Consider the following 19,946-nt stretch of genomic DNA (forward strand, 5'->3'; position numbering starts at 1 on the left):
TCCTGCCTCTGCCTCCCAAGTAGCTGGGACCACAGGCGCCCGCCACAACGCCCGGCTATTTTTTGGTTGCAGTTGTCATTGTTGTTTGGCGGGTCTGGGCTGGGGATTTGAACCCGCCACCTTAGGTGTACATGGCTGGCGCCTTAGCCGGTTGAGCTATAGGCACCAAGCCTATACTTATATTTTTAAATGAAGTAGTTAGAATACATGTTGCATGTCTCAAATTAAGAAAAATGTCTAAGGGAGTAAATAAATATGAAAATCATACTTCTTAAAAACAATAATAAGAGATCAATTTTAGGGCTGCTGACTAAAACACCCGGAAAGTCTATTTTAAATAGTGTATTTGTGCATACTTTTCAGAGAAAGGATGCGCATTTTCTAATATCCTCAAAATGCTGGTGATCACTGCAGGCTAAGTGCCACAGTGCTACATGACCTCCTTCCAAGGAAGATGGTAATTGAAACTTCCTCTTTAGTGACCTTGAATATCCAACAAAAACCATCTAAAAAAAAAGCCATGAGGTGTTGCTATGGAAAATAGCAGATACTTACCTGCTGTAGTTAAAAAAGGAAATAAAGGACATTTGGATGCATTAAAAAGGAAATAAGAAATTAAAATGCGGTTATTATAATGGACTGAACAAGAAAAAGTTGAGTAGCCTTGATAGTTAATATTATACAATTGATTGACTTCGAAAATATATACTTGAAAGGAAAAATTATAGGAGCTAACTTTGGCATAATGTACAAATAGGAGCAAGAGAAAATAGCCCTTTTGTTTTTTTAAGTTCTCAGTGGTAACTTAAGCTGTGTGAACTTGAACAAAGTGAAGGACAACTGACAGTCAGCGTTTAATTCAGGTGAGCAAACCTGTTTCTATGGAGCAGGGGAGATAGGTCAGAGGAAATATTTCTTAGTTCTACATTTTAATTGGTCAGGTAGAAAAAGCCTGTAAGAGGACTCAAGAAATTTGAATTCCAAAGAAACCAAGTTCTAACCTTAAAAAGAAAAGCATAAAACAGAGGAAACCCACCTCTATTACTAAACTTGTGAATTTCCACCAAACCCAGAAGGTACTCCAGGAGGGAGGGCTGGTTTGATGTCACCTTGAGTGATTTATAAATTGTAAAAATGGAGAATAACATAGAAGCAGCGGTCTGGAGACCAAGTGAGATGACACATTTGGAAACACCTGTTGGAGTACCTGGCACGCTTCCTGCTTTCTTGTTTGTGTCAAGTTCAAGAGGAGTTATTTTCGAGACAGATGATTTGGCCCTCTTACTGGAAAGCAATGTCTTTGAAATGTTACTGAACAGAAATATATCTGTTGTGAATAGTTTATCCTTACCAGTTTATAGTTTATTAATGTTTTAAAGAATTCAACTGAAAGTCTACCTCATTTATTTAAAAATTTTTCTGAAATTCAGATAAATAAGTCGCATATACTAGCTTTCTAAGCAACACAAATTTCAAACCTCTAAACAAATTTTGGCCATCTCAGGCAGCACTTGTGGCTCAGTGAGTAAGGCACCGGCCCCATATACCGAAGGTGGCAGGTTTGAACCCAGCCCTGGCCAAACTGCAACAAAAAATAGCCTGGTGTTGTGGTGGGCACCTGTAGTCCCAGCTACTCGGGAGGCTGAAGCAAGAGAATCGCCTAATCCCAAAAGCCTGAGGTTGCTGTGAGCTGTAATGCCACGGCACTGTACCAAGGGTGACAAAATAAGACTATGTCTTGGCATCTCGAAATGTTTAAAAGACATTATTAAAAATGTGTCAGGAACACATTTAAAAAATAGTAATTTTCAGTAGTACTCTCATGAAATCAGTAACTAAAAAGTTAACATGCCTTTATTATGGCAGGAAGTTGAGAGAGAGCTGGAAAGCCCAGCCAGAGCCATGAGCTCTCCCTCGGTCCTCCTAGTCTACAAAGGCACTGACTTTAGGTAAGTTATTTAACTTCTGAGTCTTGGTTATTAATTGCTAATTATTTTACAGATGGTTATGAAAACTAATTATTGCATATGTAAGCATGTTATTTTAAAACATTAAGGCAAGTTTTTCCATTCTAATCATGGCATTCTAACACTGTTGAGAATTGTTATCAATATCATAAAATAGAAAATTACATACTAAGAAAAAGAAATAAACTGATTAACATAGGGACTCCTGTAATGACACAGATATATATCATATCAACCCCGTAAGATTATATTAATTATAACAAATATTAAGCATTTATTGTGTGCAAAGCATTGTAAATAGCACATTATCAAATCATCCTAAAACCTAATTATTATCATCCCCATTGTTGAATAAGGAAACTGAAGCTTAGGTTAAAAATCTTGTTTAAGGTCACGCATTTAGCAGTCTCAACCTAAGACCTGATTCTAGATTTCATGGTCTTAACTCTGTGACACAACATGTCTCCAATGGATAAATAAAAAGCTAAAAACACAATGAATAAAAGGACTAAGAAAATGAATGAAGACTCATTTTCCATAATTCTCAGAGGAAGAAACCAGCACTTTACTGTACTGTTCTCTGTATGCCTGCTCCATCCTCTCAATTCTAGAAGTGTCCCTGATGGCTTCAACACACAGTCACCATCAGACAGGACTGCTCTGTGCCCCGCATACCACGCCAGTTAGAAACAGGAGATCACCAATGAAGGATACACCAAATAAAACTTCTTGGCATGATACTCAAGCCCTGTTATCACCTGTCCTTCCGTCTGACCCCCAATTATCCTCCTATCTCTATCTCCTCCTTTCCAGGGCTCTATATTCCACTCAGTTATTGCCACTAGTCCTAAGTCAGCCTCCCAGTCCTGCCCCCAGGTATTTCCCGGGGTTCTCCTCTATATAGAAGTAGTTTCCCAGGACTGCATGTCCAAATCACACTCACATTTCTTGCCCCTGCACCCCCAAAGGCCTTGCCATCTTTCTTTGATAGCATTTACCAGACAGCAGGTCCTAATCACTTTACATCCCCCACAACAGCTTGAACTGCACTTTGACATAGAAAAACTTAGTTTTTTTTTTTTCTAACCGGAAAGAACCTTAGAATTTATCAAATACAACATCTGTCATTTTACAGAAGAAGAAACCAAGACTTACAAGTTAACTAATAAGCAAACGGTAAATAGATGTTGTTTTAGTTCCAGTTCCAGATAAGAGAGTTGGGAAATTTTGTTTCTCTTCTCTGTATTTCTTTTAGAACGACTGGTCTGCTGGCAAAAGGACGCTTTGTTTATATCAGCATATCCCAAGCCGGAGCTTGGAAGAACTGCGTCTGTAAGATGCTAGGTGTTCAAAGTGTGTGGAAAAACTCTAAGTTTCCTTCTGCGGGGCTTTGTGATAGAGAATTTGGGATGCTAAAATATACTGCGAGTTTGCAAACGTGAAGGTTAAAACCGTTTTGAACGTGAGTGAACTAAAGTCTTGCTTGTTCCCCGAAGGCTCATCATCCTCATCTCTTGTAATGTTCAGTAGAACACACGTAAAAAATCTAAGTGCTCTCTTCTTGGTCCTCAGTCCAATTTTAGAAAATTCAGTATAAGTACTTCTGACATAGTTAATATAAAAGTTAATTTAGCATAAGCATTTTTTACTTACACTTTTACACTCTTTATGTTACAAGAGTGACATATAAATAATTGTGTCAAACAGAACTATTTAATAAATGATAATTAAATATTCTGATATACAAAGAACTATGTAACCAGTCAGGACTTAGGTCCTCTGGCAAATCATGACCTATTTATTAAAGGAGCTATTCTCTTAACATTCTAATTCCAAAATTGCTGCTAATGATATCAGCAAGAGGTTCTGGAAGAAAAGTCAAGGACTGTGGGTGAAGGTAGTGACTTTGGGCAAGACCAGTAAGTGGCAAGGGGACAGGTGGCTTCACAGATCACAGTGACAGAGCATTTGTTATAAGATCCAGGACAAAAGAACAAAAACCAACAGACAATCTTATGAAGTTTGAGTCCCTGAAACCTCATGGAATAAGGGGACCTGTGTAAATAATTCTGCTTTAAAACACAATTTCCAAATTCCCAGTGGAAGGTAGGGCTGAGGCAGGATGGAATTATCTTTAATGACTTAAACAAATATGGAAGACATAGATTACCCTCCAGGTGTTAGGGATCCCATGAAAAGTAAGGAGTTTATAGAGTCCTCCGAGGCAATGAACCAAGAGTAACAGATCATCTGAAACAAGGACAATATTCTCACTGTGTGGCTCTGCCATGTGTGTTCCACAATGAGCCACAGAAACGGTATGGGACATAGGACCATTCGCCTGCACATTTTTAATTTCTGATTTAAAAACGTAACTTTTAGTGTTCTAAAAGGGTTTAATGTTTATGAAAGGATTATTTTCTCTATAAGAAAACCATATCTACATTCTTAAACATTTATGTTCTAAATGTACTTTTGTTCTAAAGGGATAAACTTGTTTACAGAAAGTATTTTCTTACTTTTCATGTGTTTTCAGGTGTTAGGACCTTACCTGTTGGCTACTGTGTCTCTGCCTAATCTATGTGTGTGGGTACAACTACGTATTCATGGGTAGGACACGTTAATTTGGGGTTCTTGAGAATGTATGGCCAAGTAATGTTCTAGACTCAAAGACCAGCCATCAGGGTGTGCTGTCTGATATTTGTATGTGAATGTAGATCTGATCTTACCAATAGAGAGTGAGCTTATTTAATCTTAAGAGGTGACAAATACAAAAAATTCAATGCAGATACGTAAAGGGAACCTGACGAACGAAAGATGGCAGCAACAGTCAGACCAGTACCCTAAACGAGCGTTGTTTCTTGAAGACATTGGGATAAAATAAATGAACAGCTGATACACATTCATACCAAAAAATACGACTAGCTGTAATCTGTCTCTTAAGACAAATATTTTAGTGGGCACAAAAGGGAAACAAGTAAACAGTGTCCCCCACATATCCGTTTTCATTCAGAAAGTGAAAACTAAATAAAGGTGAGTGACTTACTCTTCCCTAACGCAGCTGGTGGGTGGTGAGACTAAAAACAGGAAAAACCATCACTTTCTTAGTCAAAGTACTTCAGTAACCCCACCAGACGAAAGCTGAGCCCCTAGCACCAGACCCATGACCTAAATAAAAGAGACCTCATAGCTTCCTTCTTACCTTTCACTCACAGCTTGCCAGTTGTTGACTAAGAAGTCTTTTGCGATGTACCGGCCAACTTCGGACGCTGCCACAATCTCAATTATATTTGTTTCATTGAAAGCAAACAGAGATGTGGTGATGGCATACTCCATATATCTGTAAGAGTGCATTTGCAAAAATTCAGTTTCAAATCTCCAATATAAAGAGTTAATTTAAATAATCAGGATTAAAACTCCATGGTCCCAAGTTAGGGATGTACAGATAGGCACTGCTTTAATTCTTAGACTAGCCCATTTCTGTTTTCCTCCCTTTCGCTTGTTAATCGTACCCCTCCATCAGGAACTTTAGGGTGAGCTGACCATGATCACCTGTTTAGAATCCATGGGTCTTTGCTGCAGCTCATTGCATAAGCGAGTTGAATCCTTTCTTCTTCCTCAGTTGTGTTAGTGTACACATCTAACAAAAAGTCCCATTCTTTATCACTCCCCAAGGCAATGCCATAACATAAAATCACACTTTGAATTGGATAAGGTATTCTGTAAGATATAAAATGCAATGATTTCTCACAGTAGTTAAGTTGTATGTTTATCCAGGTTGTCATATATTACAAATATAAATCTAGAAAACAAGATTTGAGATCTTAGATATAAAAGTCAAAAGCAGGGATCTAGAGATGCAATTGTGGGAACTGACATTTGCATTAATTCTATGGGAAAAGATCAAATTAGCTTAGAAACTAAAGAAAGAAACTAGAACAGTACAGGGTATGTTCAGGATACAAGTCTGGTCTTGCACCTCATGATCACATTTCCTAAGAGTCCATCTGAAGCGGGATGGTAGAGGTGATACAACCAAATGGCAGAGTCACAGTGTGAGCTCTCAGTGACACTGCTAACTCAGGGAGAGAGAGACAGGCTGTCACACACTCAAAGATAGAGCCATGATAAGCAATTGTAAAGAACAACCTACTAAGATTCTCAGTAAGCACAGAGTTAAAAGTCAATGCTTTGGGGGAGAAAGCGCTGATGATGACAGGTGTTGGATGAGGGTGACGATTCACCGTGGAAGTTCTAAGCTTCTGTTGTTATGCACAGACCTATACGAAGCAAGGGTTTTAAAAATATACTTGACAAAATAAAAAACACTAAAGACATTTGAAAAGAATAGTAAGAGAGGGAGATTAACAAAGTGAAAGCAGAATGATCCTTCCCACAGAGAAAATATCAAGAAGATAGAGAAATTTTTAGTGCAAAAATAGGAGAGAAACAGAGAAGATTACAATGCCACTCTTACTCATACTCCGGATTGTTCAACCATTTGCTGAAGAGTTCTCTCGACAGCTGAAGACAATCTTCAAGGCCCAACGAACATGCAGTTTCAAAAAATCTTTCCAGGGATATTCTTGATGGAAAAGTCAAACAAAAACAGTTTATTTTGCAAAACCACCTTCATTTTCTCGGCCTCCAAGAACACATTTCACAAAAGGATGGATATTATAAAGCATCCTTTTAATAACATCAAGTTATTTGTAAAATAACTTGTTTGTAAAACATTGCTTTTTTAGATAAAGTTTGTTTATAAAACATTGCTTTTTTAGATAACAAATGTATTTTAGATTTAGAGAAATATTTGCTGAGAAGCTCATAGGCACCAAAAACTAGTAGTTTTTGAAAGTTAGAAATAAATTACTACCGTGCTTTATCTCCCTCCAACACACGGGGCATGTGCAGACATACTCCACAGCTCTTGTCAATTTATTATTCCTCCCTTTTATAATAATGTTCCTATTGATACAAAGCAAAATCTGACCTAGTAGTCTTAAAAATCAAGTTCTTTCTCTGTGTAAGAAAAGAAAAGGGAATCATTTCTTTCTTCCCTTCGACCCTTCGCTTTCCGTTGCTTAAGTGTCTTTTTCTTGCCCTACTACATCTGGCTGTTAGACACATGATCAGAAAAAGAATAAAAGTGTTTGGTTTACTTTGTTCTCATAGCTGAGCAGGCGTACATATTATGGCTCAAAACAAAATGAGTTCAAAAGGAAACAGCAAAGAAGAAGAATAAACCTAGGTAAGGAACGCCTTGCAGTGCAGCTCCCTGCCCTCCCCAAGGTTGGGGTCAAGGGTAAAGAAACCCAAACTGCTCATAAATTTCCATAAAATGCAAAAGCCAAATCTCTGTTGCCCCGCCCTCCAGTTTCAGTCCAGCCTGGCCTGACCTTCTGATAAGCAGAATTGGAACGTCCAAGTCCAAGGGCGGATGACAGTTCTGGGCGTTCATTTACATCCTCGCTGCCCGTCCCCACCCGTCCTGAGCCCAGGCTGGCTGCAGCAATAACGAGAGTTCTGTGAAGGGCAGTTTAACTCCCCAGGGCTGCTCTGAAGAGAACTGGCCCCAGGATGCACAAAAAGCAGTTACTTCAGTTCAATTTAGGACAGTGGAGGATCCGTGTGGTTAACCTCCCCGTCATCCACCTACTTGTCTATTCAGTTCTGCCACCTTCCAGTCACACCTTGTACACTAAAATTTCTACCCTCACTCGAGAGTTACCACACTTTGTATATTTTGCATTTCTTTCTTGGTTAAATTGATTTGAGCTGGATGTTGACTAGAAGTAGCAGGTATCACCCTTGTACTATTGTTGGCTACAACTTCTTTCCCTACATCTAGAAACCCAGGCCTCCACCCACAAATTCAGGTCACAGGAAGGTCAGAGGTGCCATGGCCTCATGTGGCCTTCCTGGACCCTTGTGATGACGTGCTTACTCCTCTCACCAAAGCATTGACATTGAAATGGCTTGTGATACACACCCAGGCTCACACGGAGGTGACTGGTATCTATCTATCGCTGTCAACCTATCTTTTCTAGTTTGCATAGTTGCAGATATTCCTGTTAACAATCATAATATACAGAAAGAACTTTCCCCTGTGGCTTTCTCATGCCCTTCAACTCACTGGTAGAGATTAGCTTTGCCTAGCACAACCCTTCTTCCATAGCAGGACACACTTACAATTGCAACTAGTAGTTTTGAGAATACAGAGCTATAAGCTCCTGGGTGTACACACATGTGCTTGTACACACAGTACATGGAGCCCATGAATCCCTTAGCTATTGTTTTCAAATAGCATCTCAGGGAATAAAGGGTGTTAAGATTTTATTTAAATATGAATCCCTGTTATTCAGTTATCACTGCTTAGAACATACTCACAGAGCTAAATAGTCATCTTGCAATGCCGCCACATTTTCAAGAATTATAGTTGAATAAATATTCCATGTGGAGTTAAGTCTTTTCAGCAGATACTTCTATAAACAATAAAGGAGATACACTGTTAATTCTGGCTCACGCTGCTGAATTTTCAGATATTTGTGTTTACCTGAAACGACATGAATAGAAAAATGGCAGATACTTCCTCAGAAATTATCTGTGTTATTGTATGTGCAACTGTTTTATTTTTAACCTCTCCAAGTTCAATACCTTATTTATAAAGGGTGGTTTATAATAATGCCAAGGGGATAGTGTTATTGTGAAGATTAAATAATTATAATGTATGTGAGCACGCTGCCTGGCATATGATAAGAACTCAAAAAATATTAGCAATTATTACCATTGAATATCACTCCAACATTTTTAGTTGTCTTCAAAATAGAGAAGAAAATGTAAAAATATCAAATAGCCTCTCTACCTTCAAAAAAAAAAAAATGGAGAACGGGTTTATGTGCTATGCAAATGGAAGTGTTGAGCATAAAATAACCTTTCTTCAACTGAGCTACCTGCTGGTAAATATAACATTATAAAAGTTAGACAAGTTAGACAATTACTAATACACTCCTAAGAAAACACTAGATGTTATTCATTGAAATTCTTTAAAAACAAATATTAGGTATTTTTGGTTTTGTTTGGTACTTTTGAGACAGAGTCTTACTGTGTTACCCAGGCTGGGGTACAGTAGCTGGATTGTAGCTCACTGCAGCCTCGAATAAGTGGGCTCAAGAAATCCTCCTGCCTCAGCCTCCTGAGTAGCTGGCTAATTTTTAAATTTTCTGTAGAAACAAGTTCTTGCTATTGCCCAGGCTGGTCTGGAACTCTGGGCCTCCAAGGATCTTCCCACCTTGACCTCCCAAAGGTTAAGAGGAATAGAGGCTTGAGCCACAGGCCAGTTTTTACTTCTCTTCCCAGAACCAGTCGTCAGACATTATCAATGAGGCAACTCTATCCCTCAAACATTTAAGTGACTTCTTCTACTGGTCCCATCCTGCACTCAACTAAGTTCCCATCAGGATTTTGGACATTAGAAAAAAAACAAAGTCTAGAATCCTGAGATATTTTTGATCTCTCCCTCAGAGTGACCCAGAAACTTACTTGAAACCATCCCCTAAAACACTTTCTGGTTGGCTGGTGGCCCCTAACTGTCTAACTTTTGTTTTGATTTTGACTGTGCCATTTTTCTTATGATTACTGTCTGATATCTAATAATAGAACTCCCCCTTTTATATTCTTTCATTTATGATGGCATCTTATTTCTTCACTCATGAATTCTAATTTCCCTCTTTCTCTTTCTAACATCAAGATCAGCTCAAAACTTTTACTTTTTCTAGAATATATCTGTAGGCTGGTCCTAGAGATTGGAGCATTGTAATTATGAAAATAGGATTGTTAAAATCATTTTATTTACCCAAAAATCTCTTAGGGAAATAATTTCTATTAACTACTATCCTTTTCTAAAAAAAGAAAAAAAGGCATACCATGTCTATCTACTACTTCTGGTTTCTTAGGATATATACTACTGTTTCACCAAGAATTTAGTACTTTTCCAAACTCTACTCATACTCATTTTCTAGATTCCTAGACCAGGTTTATGATTAAGGTATTTTCTTCCAAGAATAACCAGCCATTGCTAAGAAAATGCATATATATATATTAAAGACCTGTCTTACAGATGCCAGCTAGGATATGAAAAGAGAAATAAAAAAAGAACTACATAACAAAGAATGAAATTACCTTTAATAATGGGTATATATTGTAGTTGTTCACATCAGAACCAGGATCCCTAGTTACCAAGTTTACCAAGACTGCATACCATACTATGATTTCATCCTCTTTAGCAAGGTACTTGGTTAAATCAAGTGCTGTTTCAATCTCAACATAATTGTTTCTGTTTGGGTAAAAAAAACCACAGACTCAAAAAACTTTCACTTACTAAAGGATCTATAGACATTTGATGGTTGTTCCATGCTTTGGTGCCTGACTTCAATAAGGTATGTAAATAAATTTAAAAGATACAGGGTAAAAATCCCATCTTATTGAGAAGATGAACCTAAGCTATGCTGACAGACCTTCCATTTCAATTTGGTACCTCCAAGCGGCCAAAGTCTTGAGGGCTATAGAAAATCCAGGCTAATTATTAGGAAATAGAATAATTGTGCATTTAGTATACAGTATTATTAGAGTATAATTTGCATTCAGCAAGTATTAATTAAAAGTCATTATCTAGTGGGCATGCCAGCTACTAGTGGGCATAGCAACTACCAGCATACCTAAGACATATTGCGGGTTGGGTGGTTACAGACTGCCACAATAGAGCAAGTATTGCCTGTAACAGTATTTCCTGTAACTGCGAGTTACAGGAAATTTTTGACTTCTCAGTGCATAAAAATTATGTTTACTATATTGTAAAATTTAAATATGTAATAATATGTATGTCTAAAAAACAATTTACATACCTTAATTAAAAAATATTTTATTGCTAAAAACTGCTAACGATCATCTGAGCCCTTAGAGAGCCATAATCATTTTGTTGGTGGAAAGTGTTGCCTTGATGGTGACTAACTGATCAGAGTGGTGGCTGCTTCAGGGTGGTGGTGACAATTTCTGAAAATAAGATGATGAGGTTTCCTATATCTACTGACTCTTCCTTTCATGAAAGATTTCTCTGTAGCATGCGATGCTATTTGATAGCATTCTACCCATAGCAGAACATTTTTCAAAATCAAAGTCAATCCTCTCAAACCCTGCCACCACTTTACCAACTAAGTTTATGTACTATTCCTAATCCTTTGCTGTCATAGCATTTTAAACAAGAGCAGTTTCCATCTCAGTCAACCAAATATCTTTGCCCATCCATAAGAAGCAACTTCTCATCCATTCCAATTTTAGCATGAGATGCAGCAATTCAGTCCCATCTTTGAGCTTTACTTCTAATTCTAGTTCTGCTGCTATTTCTACCACATCTTCAGGTACTTCCTCCACTGAAGTCTTGAACCTCTCAAAGTCTTCCATGAAGGTTGGAATCAACCTCTTACAAACTCTTGTTCACGTTGCTATTTTGACCTCTTGCGATGAATCACAAATGTTCTTAATGGTATCTAGAATGGTGACTCTTTTACAGAAGGTTTTCAATTTATTTTTGTCCAGATCCATCAGAGGAATCACTATTTATGGCAGCTATAGCCTCACAAAACGTACTTCTTAAATAATAAGATTTAAAAGTAGAAATTACCCCATAATCTGTGGGCTGCAAAATGGATACCAAGTTAGTAGGCATGAAAACAACATTATTCTCCTTGTCTGTCTCCATCAGAGCTCTTGGGTAACCAAATGCATGGTCAGTGAGCAGTTATATTTGGGGGAAATATATATATATATATATATTTTTTTTTTTCTCAGAAAAGTAGGTCTTAAGAGTAGGCTTAAAATGTTTAGCAAACAATATTACAAACAGATGTAGGGTCATCAAGGCTTTGTTATTCCATTTATAGAGCACATGCGAAGGAGATTTCGCATCATTCTTAAGAGCTCTAAAAGTTTTGAAATGATAAATGAGCACTGACCTCACCTTAAGGTTACCAGCTGCGTTAGCTCCTGACAAGACAAGCAGCATGTTCTTTGAAGCTTTGATGCCAGCAGGCATTGACTTCTCTTCTAGCTGTGAAAGTCCTACATGACTTCTTTCAAAGGAAAGCTGTTTCAACTACATTGAAACAGTCATCTTCATCAATTATCCTAACTTTGACCTTCTAGATAATTTGCAACAGCTTTTAGATCAGCACTTGCTCTTTCACGTTATACTTTTATGTTATGGATATGGCTTCCTTCCTTAATCCTCATGAATTGACCTCTGCTAGTTTCAAACTTTTTTTCTACATCTTCCTTGCCTCTTTCAGTCTTCATTAGGATTTGGCTTAAGAAAATCTTATAATCTCTAGCCAGACAACTCAAATTTTTTCCATATCAGTAATAAAGATGTCTTCCTTTCTTATCATTTGCATGTTGACTGAAGTAGCATTCTTTTTTTTTTTTTTTTTTTTCAGTTTTTGGCCGGAGTTGGGTTTGAACCCACCACCTCCAGCACATGGCTGGCGCCCTACTCCTTTGAGCCACAGGTGCCGCCCTGGAGTAGCATTCTTAATTTCCTTCAGGAATTTTTCCCTTGTATTCACAACTTGGTTAACTGTTAGGCACCAGAGGCTTAACTTTTGGCTCATCTCAGCATTGATGTGCCTTCCTCACTATACTTAATCATGTCTAGCTTTTGATCTAAGGTGAGAGATGTGGTACTTCTCATTTCACTTGAACACTTAGAGGCCACTGTTGGGTTTTTAATTGGCCAAATTTCAATATTGTTGTTACTTAGGCAAAAGGGAGGCCCAACAAGAAGGAGAGAGAGAGAGAATAATGGTCAGTGGAGCAGTGAGAACACACACAGCCTTTCTTGATTAAGTTTGCTGTCTTACATGGGTGTAGCTCACAGCACTCCAAACAAGTACAATAGTAACATCAAAGATTACTGACGGCAGACCACGATAGCAGATTAACAACAATGGAAAAATTTGAGATACTGTGAGAATTACAAAACTGTGACAGACATACAACATGAGCACGTGCTGCTGGAAAATGACACCCATAGATTTGCTTGACTTAAGAGTTACTACAAACTTTCAGTCTATAAAAAACAATTTATCTGCAAAGTATATTAAAGCAAAGCACAATAAAACGAGGTATGCCTGTAGTAGCATGACACCACACTTGCCTACCATCGAGGAGCTTTAGTGAGGAGTTGAGATTTATGTGCAAGAAGCTGTTAATGAAAAGTCCCAGAAAAGGCAATGAATAAAGTAATGGAGCAAAGAAGGAAAATGTACTCTTGAAAAAGATAAAATAGTCAGGGAAGGCTTCATGGAAGAGGAACTTGAGAAAAGCAATGAAGGATGGGTAGGATTAAAATGGATAGAGAAGGAGGACCCCAACCCAGGACAAAGGAGATAAGATGGAAATCAGTGAGATGAGCAGACCAACCTAACAGAGGTAGGGGATTTCTTTTGTGTACAGTGAGAGATAGGGGCTAACAGTTAAGGTGGCACAAACCTATAGAGATCCTTGAATGGCAGGATGAAGAGTTTAGATTGGTGAGAAGGCATTCTAGACATTTAATCAACTGCAGTAACATGATAAAACTGATGCCTAATAATTTTATTGCAGTTGTGCTAAAGAAGACAGAATAGATCTCAAAAGGACTGAAAGCTGAAGGCCGATTTGATGGGGCAGTAAAAGAGGACAAACGCTTGGCTGTGGACGAGTGTGGACGAGTGAAAGTAGTAAGGTGCGAATCCAAAAGACTTTGCAAGAATGAACAGGTAAAACATGGTGACTGGGTGTGCATGAGAGATGAAGCAAGGGGAGGGATCAAGGAGGCCTCTGAGGCTTCAGGTTTGGGTGACAGGAAGAATAGCGGTGCCTTCACACAGGGAGAAATTGATGGCAGCAGCAATGTTCAGTGTTCAGCAGCTGAATGTTCAGTGTTCAGCAGCAATGTTCAGTTCAGAGAAAAAGTTCAGTGTTTAAGGTACTGAACTTCAATGGCCACAGGATGAACCTAAGATAGGAGGAAAGGTAAGAACAGATGTAGATTTGCAAGTCATCCACATGTTCTGTCCCAAACATTTATTGAGCATCTTACATTTGCTGGGTACTCTACAGATACATAATAAAATGGTCACTGAAACCTAAGAATGAATGAGCTACCAAAGGAAAATAACATAATCATAATTGGTCTTAAGGACACTCACAGAAGTAAGAAGAAAAGTGAGGCACATAAAGAGAACTAGGATTGCATATCACAGTCTCGGAAGCCAAAAGGGATGTTTCCAGGAGGATGTCATCAATAGTCTCAAAGTCACGGTGATCTTAGAGATGAGTTTCAGCACAATATTGGGCATGGCCATGTGCTCCAGGTAAAAGAGGGAAAAAGTAGTAAAGAAATGAAAGATAAAGCACGTAGACATTTATTCAAGAAATATGACAGGCCAAAGAAAGAAAAAAGACACTGGACAATTCATTATATATACTCCTTAATTTTATCACTTGAAAATTTCAATCCTGAACATTTAGTAACTTCTCTGGTTAATACTTAGCAGCATAACGTACACTGAGTAAATAGACAAAATCAATAATTCTGCAACATATTAAAATATAGACTGGATCTCATTAAAATTACACTGACAGCCCTCACCCCTGGGTAACAGAAATCACTGCAAAATCTCAATTGATAGCCCATTTATTTCTAGCAACTCCGTATGCTAGAAAATCCCTTTATGACTACAGAATTTAATCCTAACTGTAATCAGCTAGAGAACCAAATTCATAGTGATAAGGCTATTATTTTTATAAAGTTCTTAAGCTATACTCTCAAAAAAACTGAAAAAAATATACTCACTTAGACAAGTAAAATGCATCATCAATCAACTGCAGTCTGTGAATAATGGGAATAGCCTGCAGAATAGGATCCAAATACGTGCAAAAACAGATGAGAACATTTTTTAGTAAGAAAGCTTTCAAAATAATTTAAAGATCACTGCTCCCTACAAATCACATTCACATGAATTATCTCATCTGGAGAGAAATAATAATTACTGAGGGTAGGTCCCATAATTTAATGATTATACATCTGTTTTTTATAAATGGTCCCTCTGGACATCAATCATAAGGTTCCAAAATGGCACAGAGTTTTGCCAAATACTTTCTGAAACATACCATGTTAAAAATAATAAAAGAGGCAAGCAAATTCAAAAGGACTCTCCAAAACAAAAAGTATATATTAAATTATATTACAATGTCCCAATTATTTTCAGGGAGTTTGGTGCATAGAAGGCCTTAAACAAACATTATTTAACACTTTTCTGGCAATATTGAGGTACTTGACTCTTTTAAATGATATGATAGCTGTCTTCTCAAGATTTTACTAATATGACACAATACTGTATAACAGAACCTTTAGTATCCATAGAAAGGCAGAGGGTAATTACAAGCCTAACTCTTCGTGGCATTGCTAGGCCAAGGGACTCTGATCTCAGCCCAGTCCCCTGAGGGTGCCCAAAGCCTTCCACATCATTCCTTCAACACCTCCCAGGACTTTGATATATTTGGTCCTAGTAAATTCATCTTCATAACATTCCTTTGAACATTTGAGCAAGTCAAGTTTAATTCTTCTGTTGGTAGTAGTCTAATTTCTTTTCCAACAGGAATAGTTACATTTTCTAGACTAATATTAATTATAAAAATTCTGTTTTATTTGCTCTCCAATTATGTTATAGGAATGATATACCTCAGTTTTTCAATAAGTAAATCTATAATAGTCACAAGAAAACATGACTATAATGGCATGTACTAGTGCTTTCATGGCTTAGAGTGTCCTTAGAAACTGGTAAGAATTTAGCTATTCTGGAAAAGACTTGCAAAGAAAATAGTATTGTAAGTGTTTTTTGTAGCTTTATTCAAAATCTTAATAATACGTATTTTCTTAATAATTACCATCAAAGAGCAAATGCGTTCTGAGCACCTGAATTATCTCTGGTCTCTGTTGAACTTAACACATGTATCATCTATTTAACCTTCACAGCACCCCTTTAGGGTGAGTCTTTTACAACCACTGTGATACAGAGAAGAAATTGAGGTACAGCTGGTCAAATGGGAGGTTCAAGGTCACACAGCTGCTAAATGATAAGCAAAATATGAACACAAGACTTGACCTAGAACCAAGATCTAGACCAAGATTCTGTCCTGCCTCCTCTCCTAGAGAGGCTGCTGCATGTCTCAGAGAACTTTTGAACACAGAGGCATGTGACATATCTTTTCAAAATTCCAGTCTTACAAATGGTGTCTGAATGAACCACCCAAGGGTACACAACAAATCAGAGCAAGGCTAACTGTGCAGACTCCTAAGCCAGAGTCCGTCTCCACCAATGCAAATTTAGTTTAATTCCACTGATTAAAATCTGATTGGTTAGAGCTGGCCAACATTTTATTATTTAGACTTTGCAAAAGTATTTACAGTTGTTTCATAATAGAAAGTGACATTACACCATTACTGACCTTTGTCAATTAAAATCATTCTTCTGAGAGAGGGTGGAACTATAACATGTTTTTAGGAGTAAAATTAATATTTTCTACCATGTACTGAGTTATAAGTTTAGAAATTTTAATTTTACTTGCACAAACATCATCTCTAATCCTTATGATGAATACAATAGGACAATATTTCCATTTTAAAATGAAGAAATGGAACCAGAATATTTAAGTAACTTGTCAAAAGATCACAAATCTAATGATTAATAGGAAAATGTATACTGATTCTTATCTAGGAAACTAAAATGGTTTAGGAAAAGCAAAGTGAATGTTCAAAAACACAACACATTCAATCAAAATCTCCCCTTCCTGAGAATAAGGAAAAAACTCTCTCCAGTATGCCTGGGTGTAAGGGTAGGAATAAGGGTGAAATGTCTTCCCACCAGAAAGCTAAACTTCTAAAAGACTAGAGAAGGCACTGTGAATTATATTTAATTAAAAGTGTCAAAAATAACCTTACCTTATGATCCTCTTCAAGCTGTTGATTTAATTTCTTCCAACCTAATTTATCATAGTTAACTCTATAATATCCGGTCATATTTAAATTCAAAATCACCCAGTCATGGTCAGAATCTGAAACTTGCATTTCAGGGAATACTTCTATAAAGGAATATGGGAATAGTTTTAAATGATACAATTTTTAAAAATTTCAATACATATTATATATACTCTTAATTCTAAACAATAAATCAATATAACAAAAAATACATATATCTAAACTATATATTGATCTTACTATGCAATTATATTTTTTCACATGTAATGGCTTTTGATTTGATGTTTATCTTTAAAGCTCTGTGTTCAACAAGAATGATATTTTAGTTTTAGCTGTTTCAATATTTTATTATTATCCTACACCTTTCTATGTGTACATATACGAAGATGTTTTTAAAATTTGTTACTTACTGCTGTTTTTATCTAGCCAGACTAAGGACTGTGCAGTTCCATTCTTTATCCAAAGAATAGGGACAATCCATGTGTCACTTATTGGAAGAAAACCAAAAATTGGTTAACTTTCACACATAATATGTAAGAGATGATGACACAGCAGATAGAATTCAAGTTCTTTGCTCATTCCCTCTGGGTAGGGAGGACTTGGCTCTCAGGATTCTTTGCTGTTGTTTTTGTAAGCCACTTTTGCTTAGGCTATTTGTTTATTCTCTTTTCTTGTGGCTCCTGAATTTACTTCTTTTTATAACTTAGTAGCTACTAAGACTGTTTTGTAAGTGAAATCTTCAAGGCCTGTTTATGTTAAATTCTAGTCACCTGGCTTCACTCAAGGGCCGTTCAAATGTGGCAGACAAACCCAAATCTGTCTGTGCCCAGAAAAGTGAAAAGTTATTTAAGAAGAAAAGGCTTCACAAATACTTCAAAATACTTTTCAGCCTCAAGCTTTCTCTCCCTCTGAAAAGTATCCATCAGAATCAGCCAGGACATTTATATTTATTGAATGTCTTCATTTTTCTCATTTTGGTGGACGTGACCTGGATGAAGGAGCCGACCACAGAGGACACATTAGTCATCCAAAGAGACACACTGGTCAGAGTTTGGGCAGCATTTCAAATCTTGCTCAAATTCTCCCACAAGCCTCGTTTCTCAAGGACTTTCAACCACAGGTCTGTGTTTATCTGCATAACTAAGGTGCATACCTCTTCTCAAAGATCACAGAATGTGACACAGAGAAGGAAACTTTGAGTCTCCTGTGTCTCTCTCCTGGGGTTTTAAAGAAAGAGTAAAACCACCTGAAAACTTTGATGGTAATATTTGAAAACTTAATTACTCCACTGAAATGTGAGGATCAAAACGATGAAAAACAGTTGAAAATTATCTAACAAATCAAAAAAAGGAAAGAAAAAACAAAGTGATGAAGGCTAGGCTATTTTATACTAATCATTTCAGTTTTTACACAATCCTCTGGGAGTCATGCTATCACGTTTACTTTATAGAAAAGCCACCTGAAACTCAGAGTTTAAATGAGACCTAAGGTTTGAATTTTGGTGAAGTCAGTATTTGAACCCATGTCTACCTGACTCTAAAAGCCTTAATTCTAATGTAGTAGGTATGGCTATAATACACACACACATACACACACACACACAGCTATTCCTTAAGAAGATAGTTACCATTCTGTTGTTTCTAGGGAAGAGAAGACAACCCTCCAACAGGACTCTCTTTTCTCTTAACAAACATGTGGCCACCTGTGGATCTACCTTACTGCCTCCCACCCAAAATCCCAAGTAATCCCTTATCTCTGCCTGAAGTACAAAGAGGAATACTTAAGACCTCAAAGCTCTGGTTGCTGGTGTGGTCTTAAATCCCACAGTAGGGATACTGCCTGGAGTCCCTGCTGCAGGTCTCTGGCCTTGCTCAGGACTCAGGGGCTCTGCCTCCCTGAGCATTGCATCACTCTGGAAAAAGGTAGTGCCCAGGCAGGCGTTGTGCTTCTTCCCCCAGGGACTGGTTCCCACTGATTGGGGCTCAACCCCAGGGAAGATGAAGACAAAGAAGAGCAGAGCCACCTACTTGGGGTTGAGAAGAGTCTGATTTTTGACCTTTCCAAGATAAAATGGCTCCTGCCTCATGACGCCCGTAGAAACGTTTAAAGTGATGACTGGAAAACCACTCCGGTGTGTCCAGCTGTCCATTATGGTTTTTACTGTTGCTGGCAAAAGAATTTTACTTTGGTCATCTACAGCCTGTTTTAAAAAATCATCACAAAAGCAGATACAGTCATCAGCAAAGCCTTTTCAAGTAGCAGTCTCCTAAAATAAAATAAACTAGGTGTTTATTCTATTCCTCATTTATGTGGTACACCCCAGTGGTGGTATTCTGGGTCACATCCAGAACTTTGCTCACCTCTACATGGGGATGGCTCTTTAGGTCATTCATCATTCCCTGAAGACATATTTATGGATCTAATATGCGCCACGCTCTGCTCTGGGCACTGGGAATACAGTGAAGACTGAAGACCCCCTAACCTAAGGGAGTTTCGCAACAAGGCAAAATGGTTTTCCTGGGGAACTGCCATTCACCCAGGGGCTCCCTATCTCACTGGACTGTATTATAGGAAACAACTCAGTAAGAATGTGTCAGAAAGCAGGATGATTACCATCTGAAAATGCCTCCATAGATCATCTTGCTCAGCATTTGAATAGGAAAATGTCTGCAAGTATGACTGTAAAAATAGAAAAGTTAAAGTTAAAATAAATTCACACGCCAAGCAATTTACGCTTACTGCTGTCCAAGTAACAACTATTTTGTACACTTACCTTGAGTGCGCTGATAAATAAATGCTCATTCAAGAAACCAGAAAGCATCCAGGCAATAGACGCTCCCTAGGACACAAGAAGCTGTCCATTATTTGAATAAAATTTACTATCTATATACTGACACATTCCA

The 19,946-nt window shown here is 37.6% G+C and overlaps 1 protein-coding gene across 1 annotated transcript in view; it reads right to left on the bottom strand.

Moving 5' to 3' along the window:
• LVRN (laeverin) overlaps positions 1-19,946 on the bottom strand; it is a 64,108-nt gene that overhangs the window by 4,926 nt on the left and 39,236 nt on the right. Inside the window, exons 8-18 of the mRNA XM_003788900.1 lie at positions 19,817-19,882; positions 19,657-19,722; positions 19,071-19,243; positions 17,454-17,530; positions 17,008-17,147; positions 14,860-14,915; positions 10,149-10,302; positions 8,358-8,452; positions 6,445-6,552; positions 5,520-5,687; positions 5,170-5,307 (exon numbers count right to left, since the gene is read on the bottom strand). Of these exons, the coding sequence (XP_003788948.1) occupies positions 5,170-5,307; positions 5,520-5,687; positions 6,445-6,552; positions 8,358-8,452; positions 10,149-10,302; positions 14,860-14,915; positions 17,008-17,147; positions 17,454-17,530; positions 19,071-19,243; positions 19,657-19,722; positions 19,817-19,882 (1,241 nt within the window). The remainder of the gene's footprint in view (positions 1-5,169; positions 5,308-5,519; positions 5,688-6,444; positions 6,553-8,357; positions 8,453-10,148; positions 10,303-14,859; positions 14,916-17,007; positions 17,148-17,453; positions 17,531-19,070; positions 19,244-19,656; positions 19,723-19,816; positions 19,883-19,946) is intronic.

This window comes from Otolemur garnettii, unplaced genomic scaffold (genome assembly GCF_000181295.1).
Source record: "Otolemur garnettii isolate 467f Iridium unplaced genomic scaffold, OtoGar3 scaffold00030, whole genome shotgun sequence".
NCBI classification, from domain to species: Eukaryota; Metazoa; Chordata; class Mammalia; order Primates; family Galagidae; genus Otolemur; species Otolemur garnettii.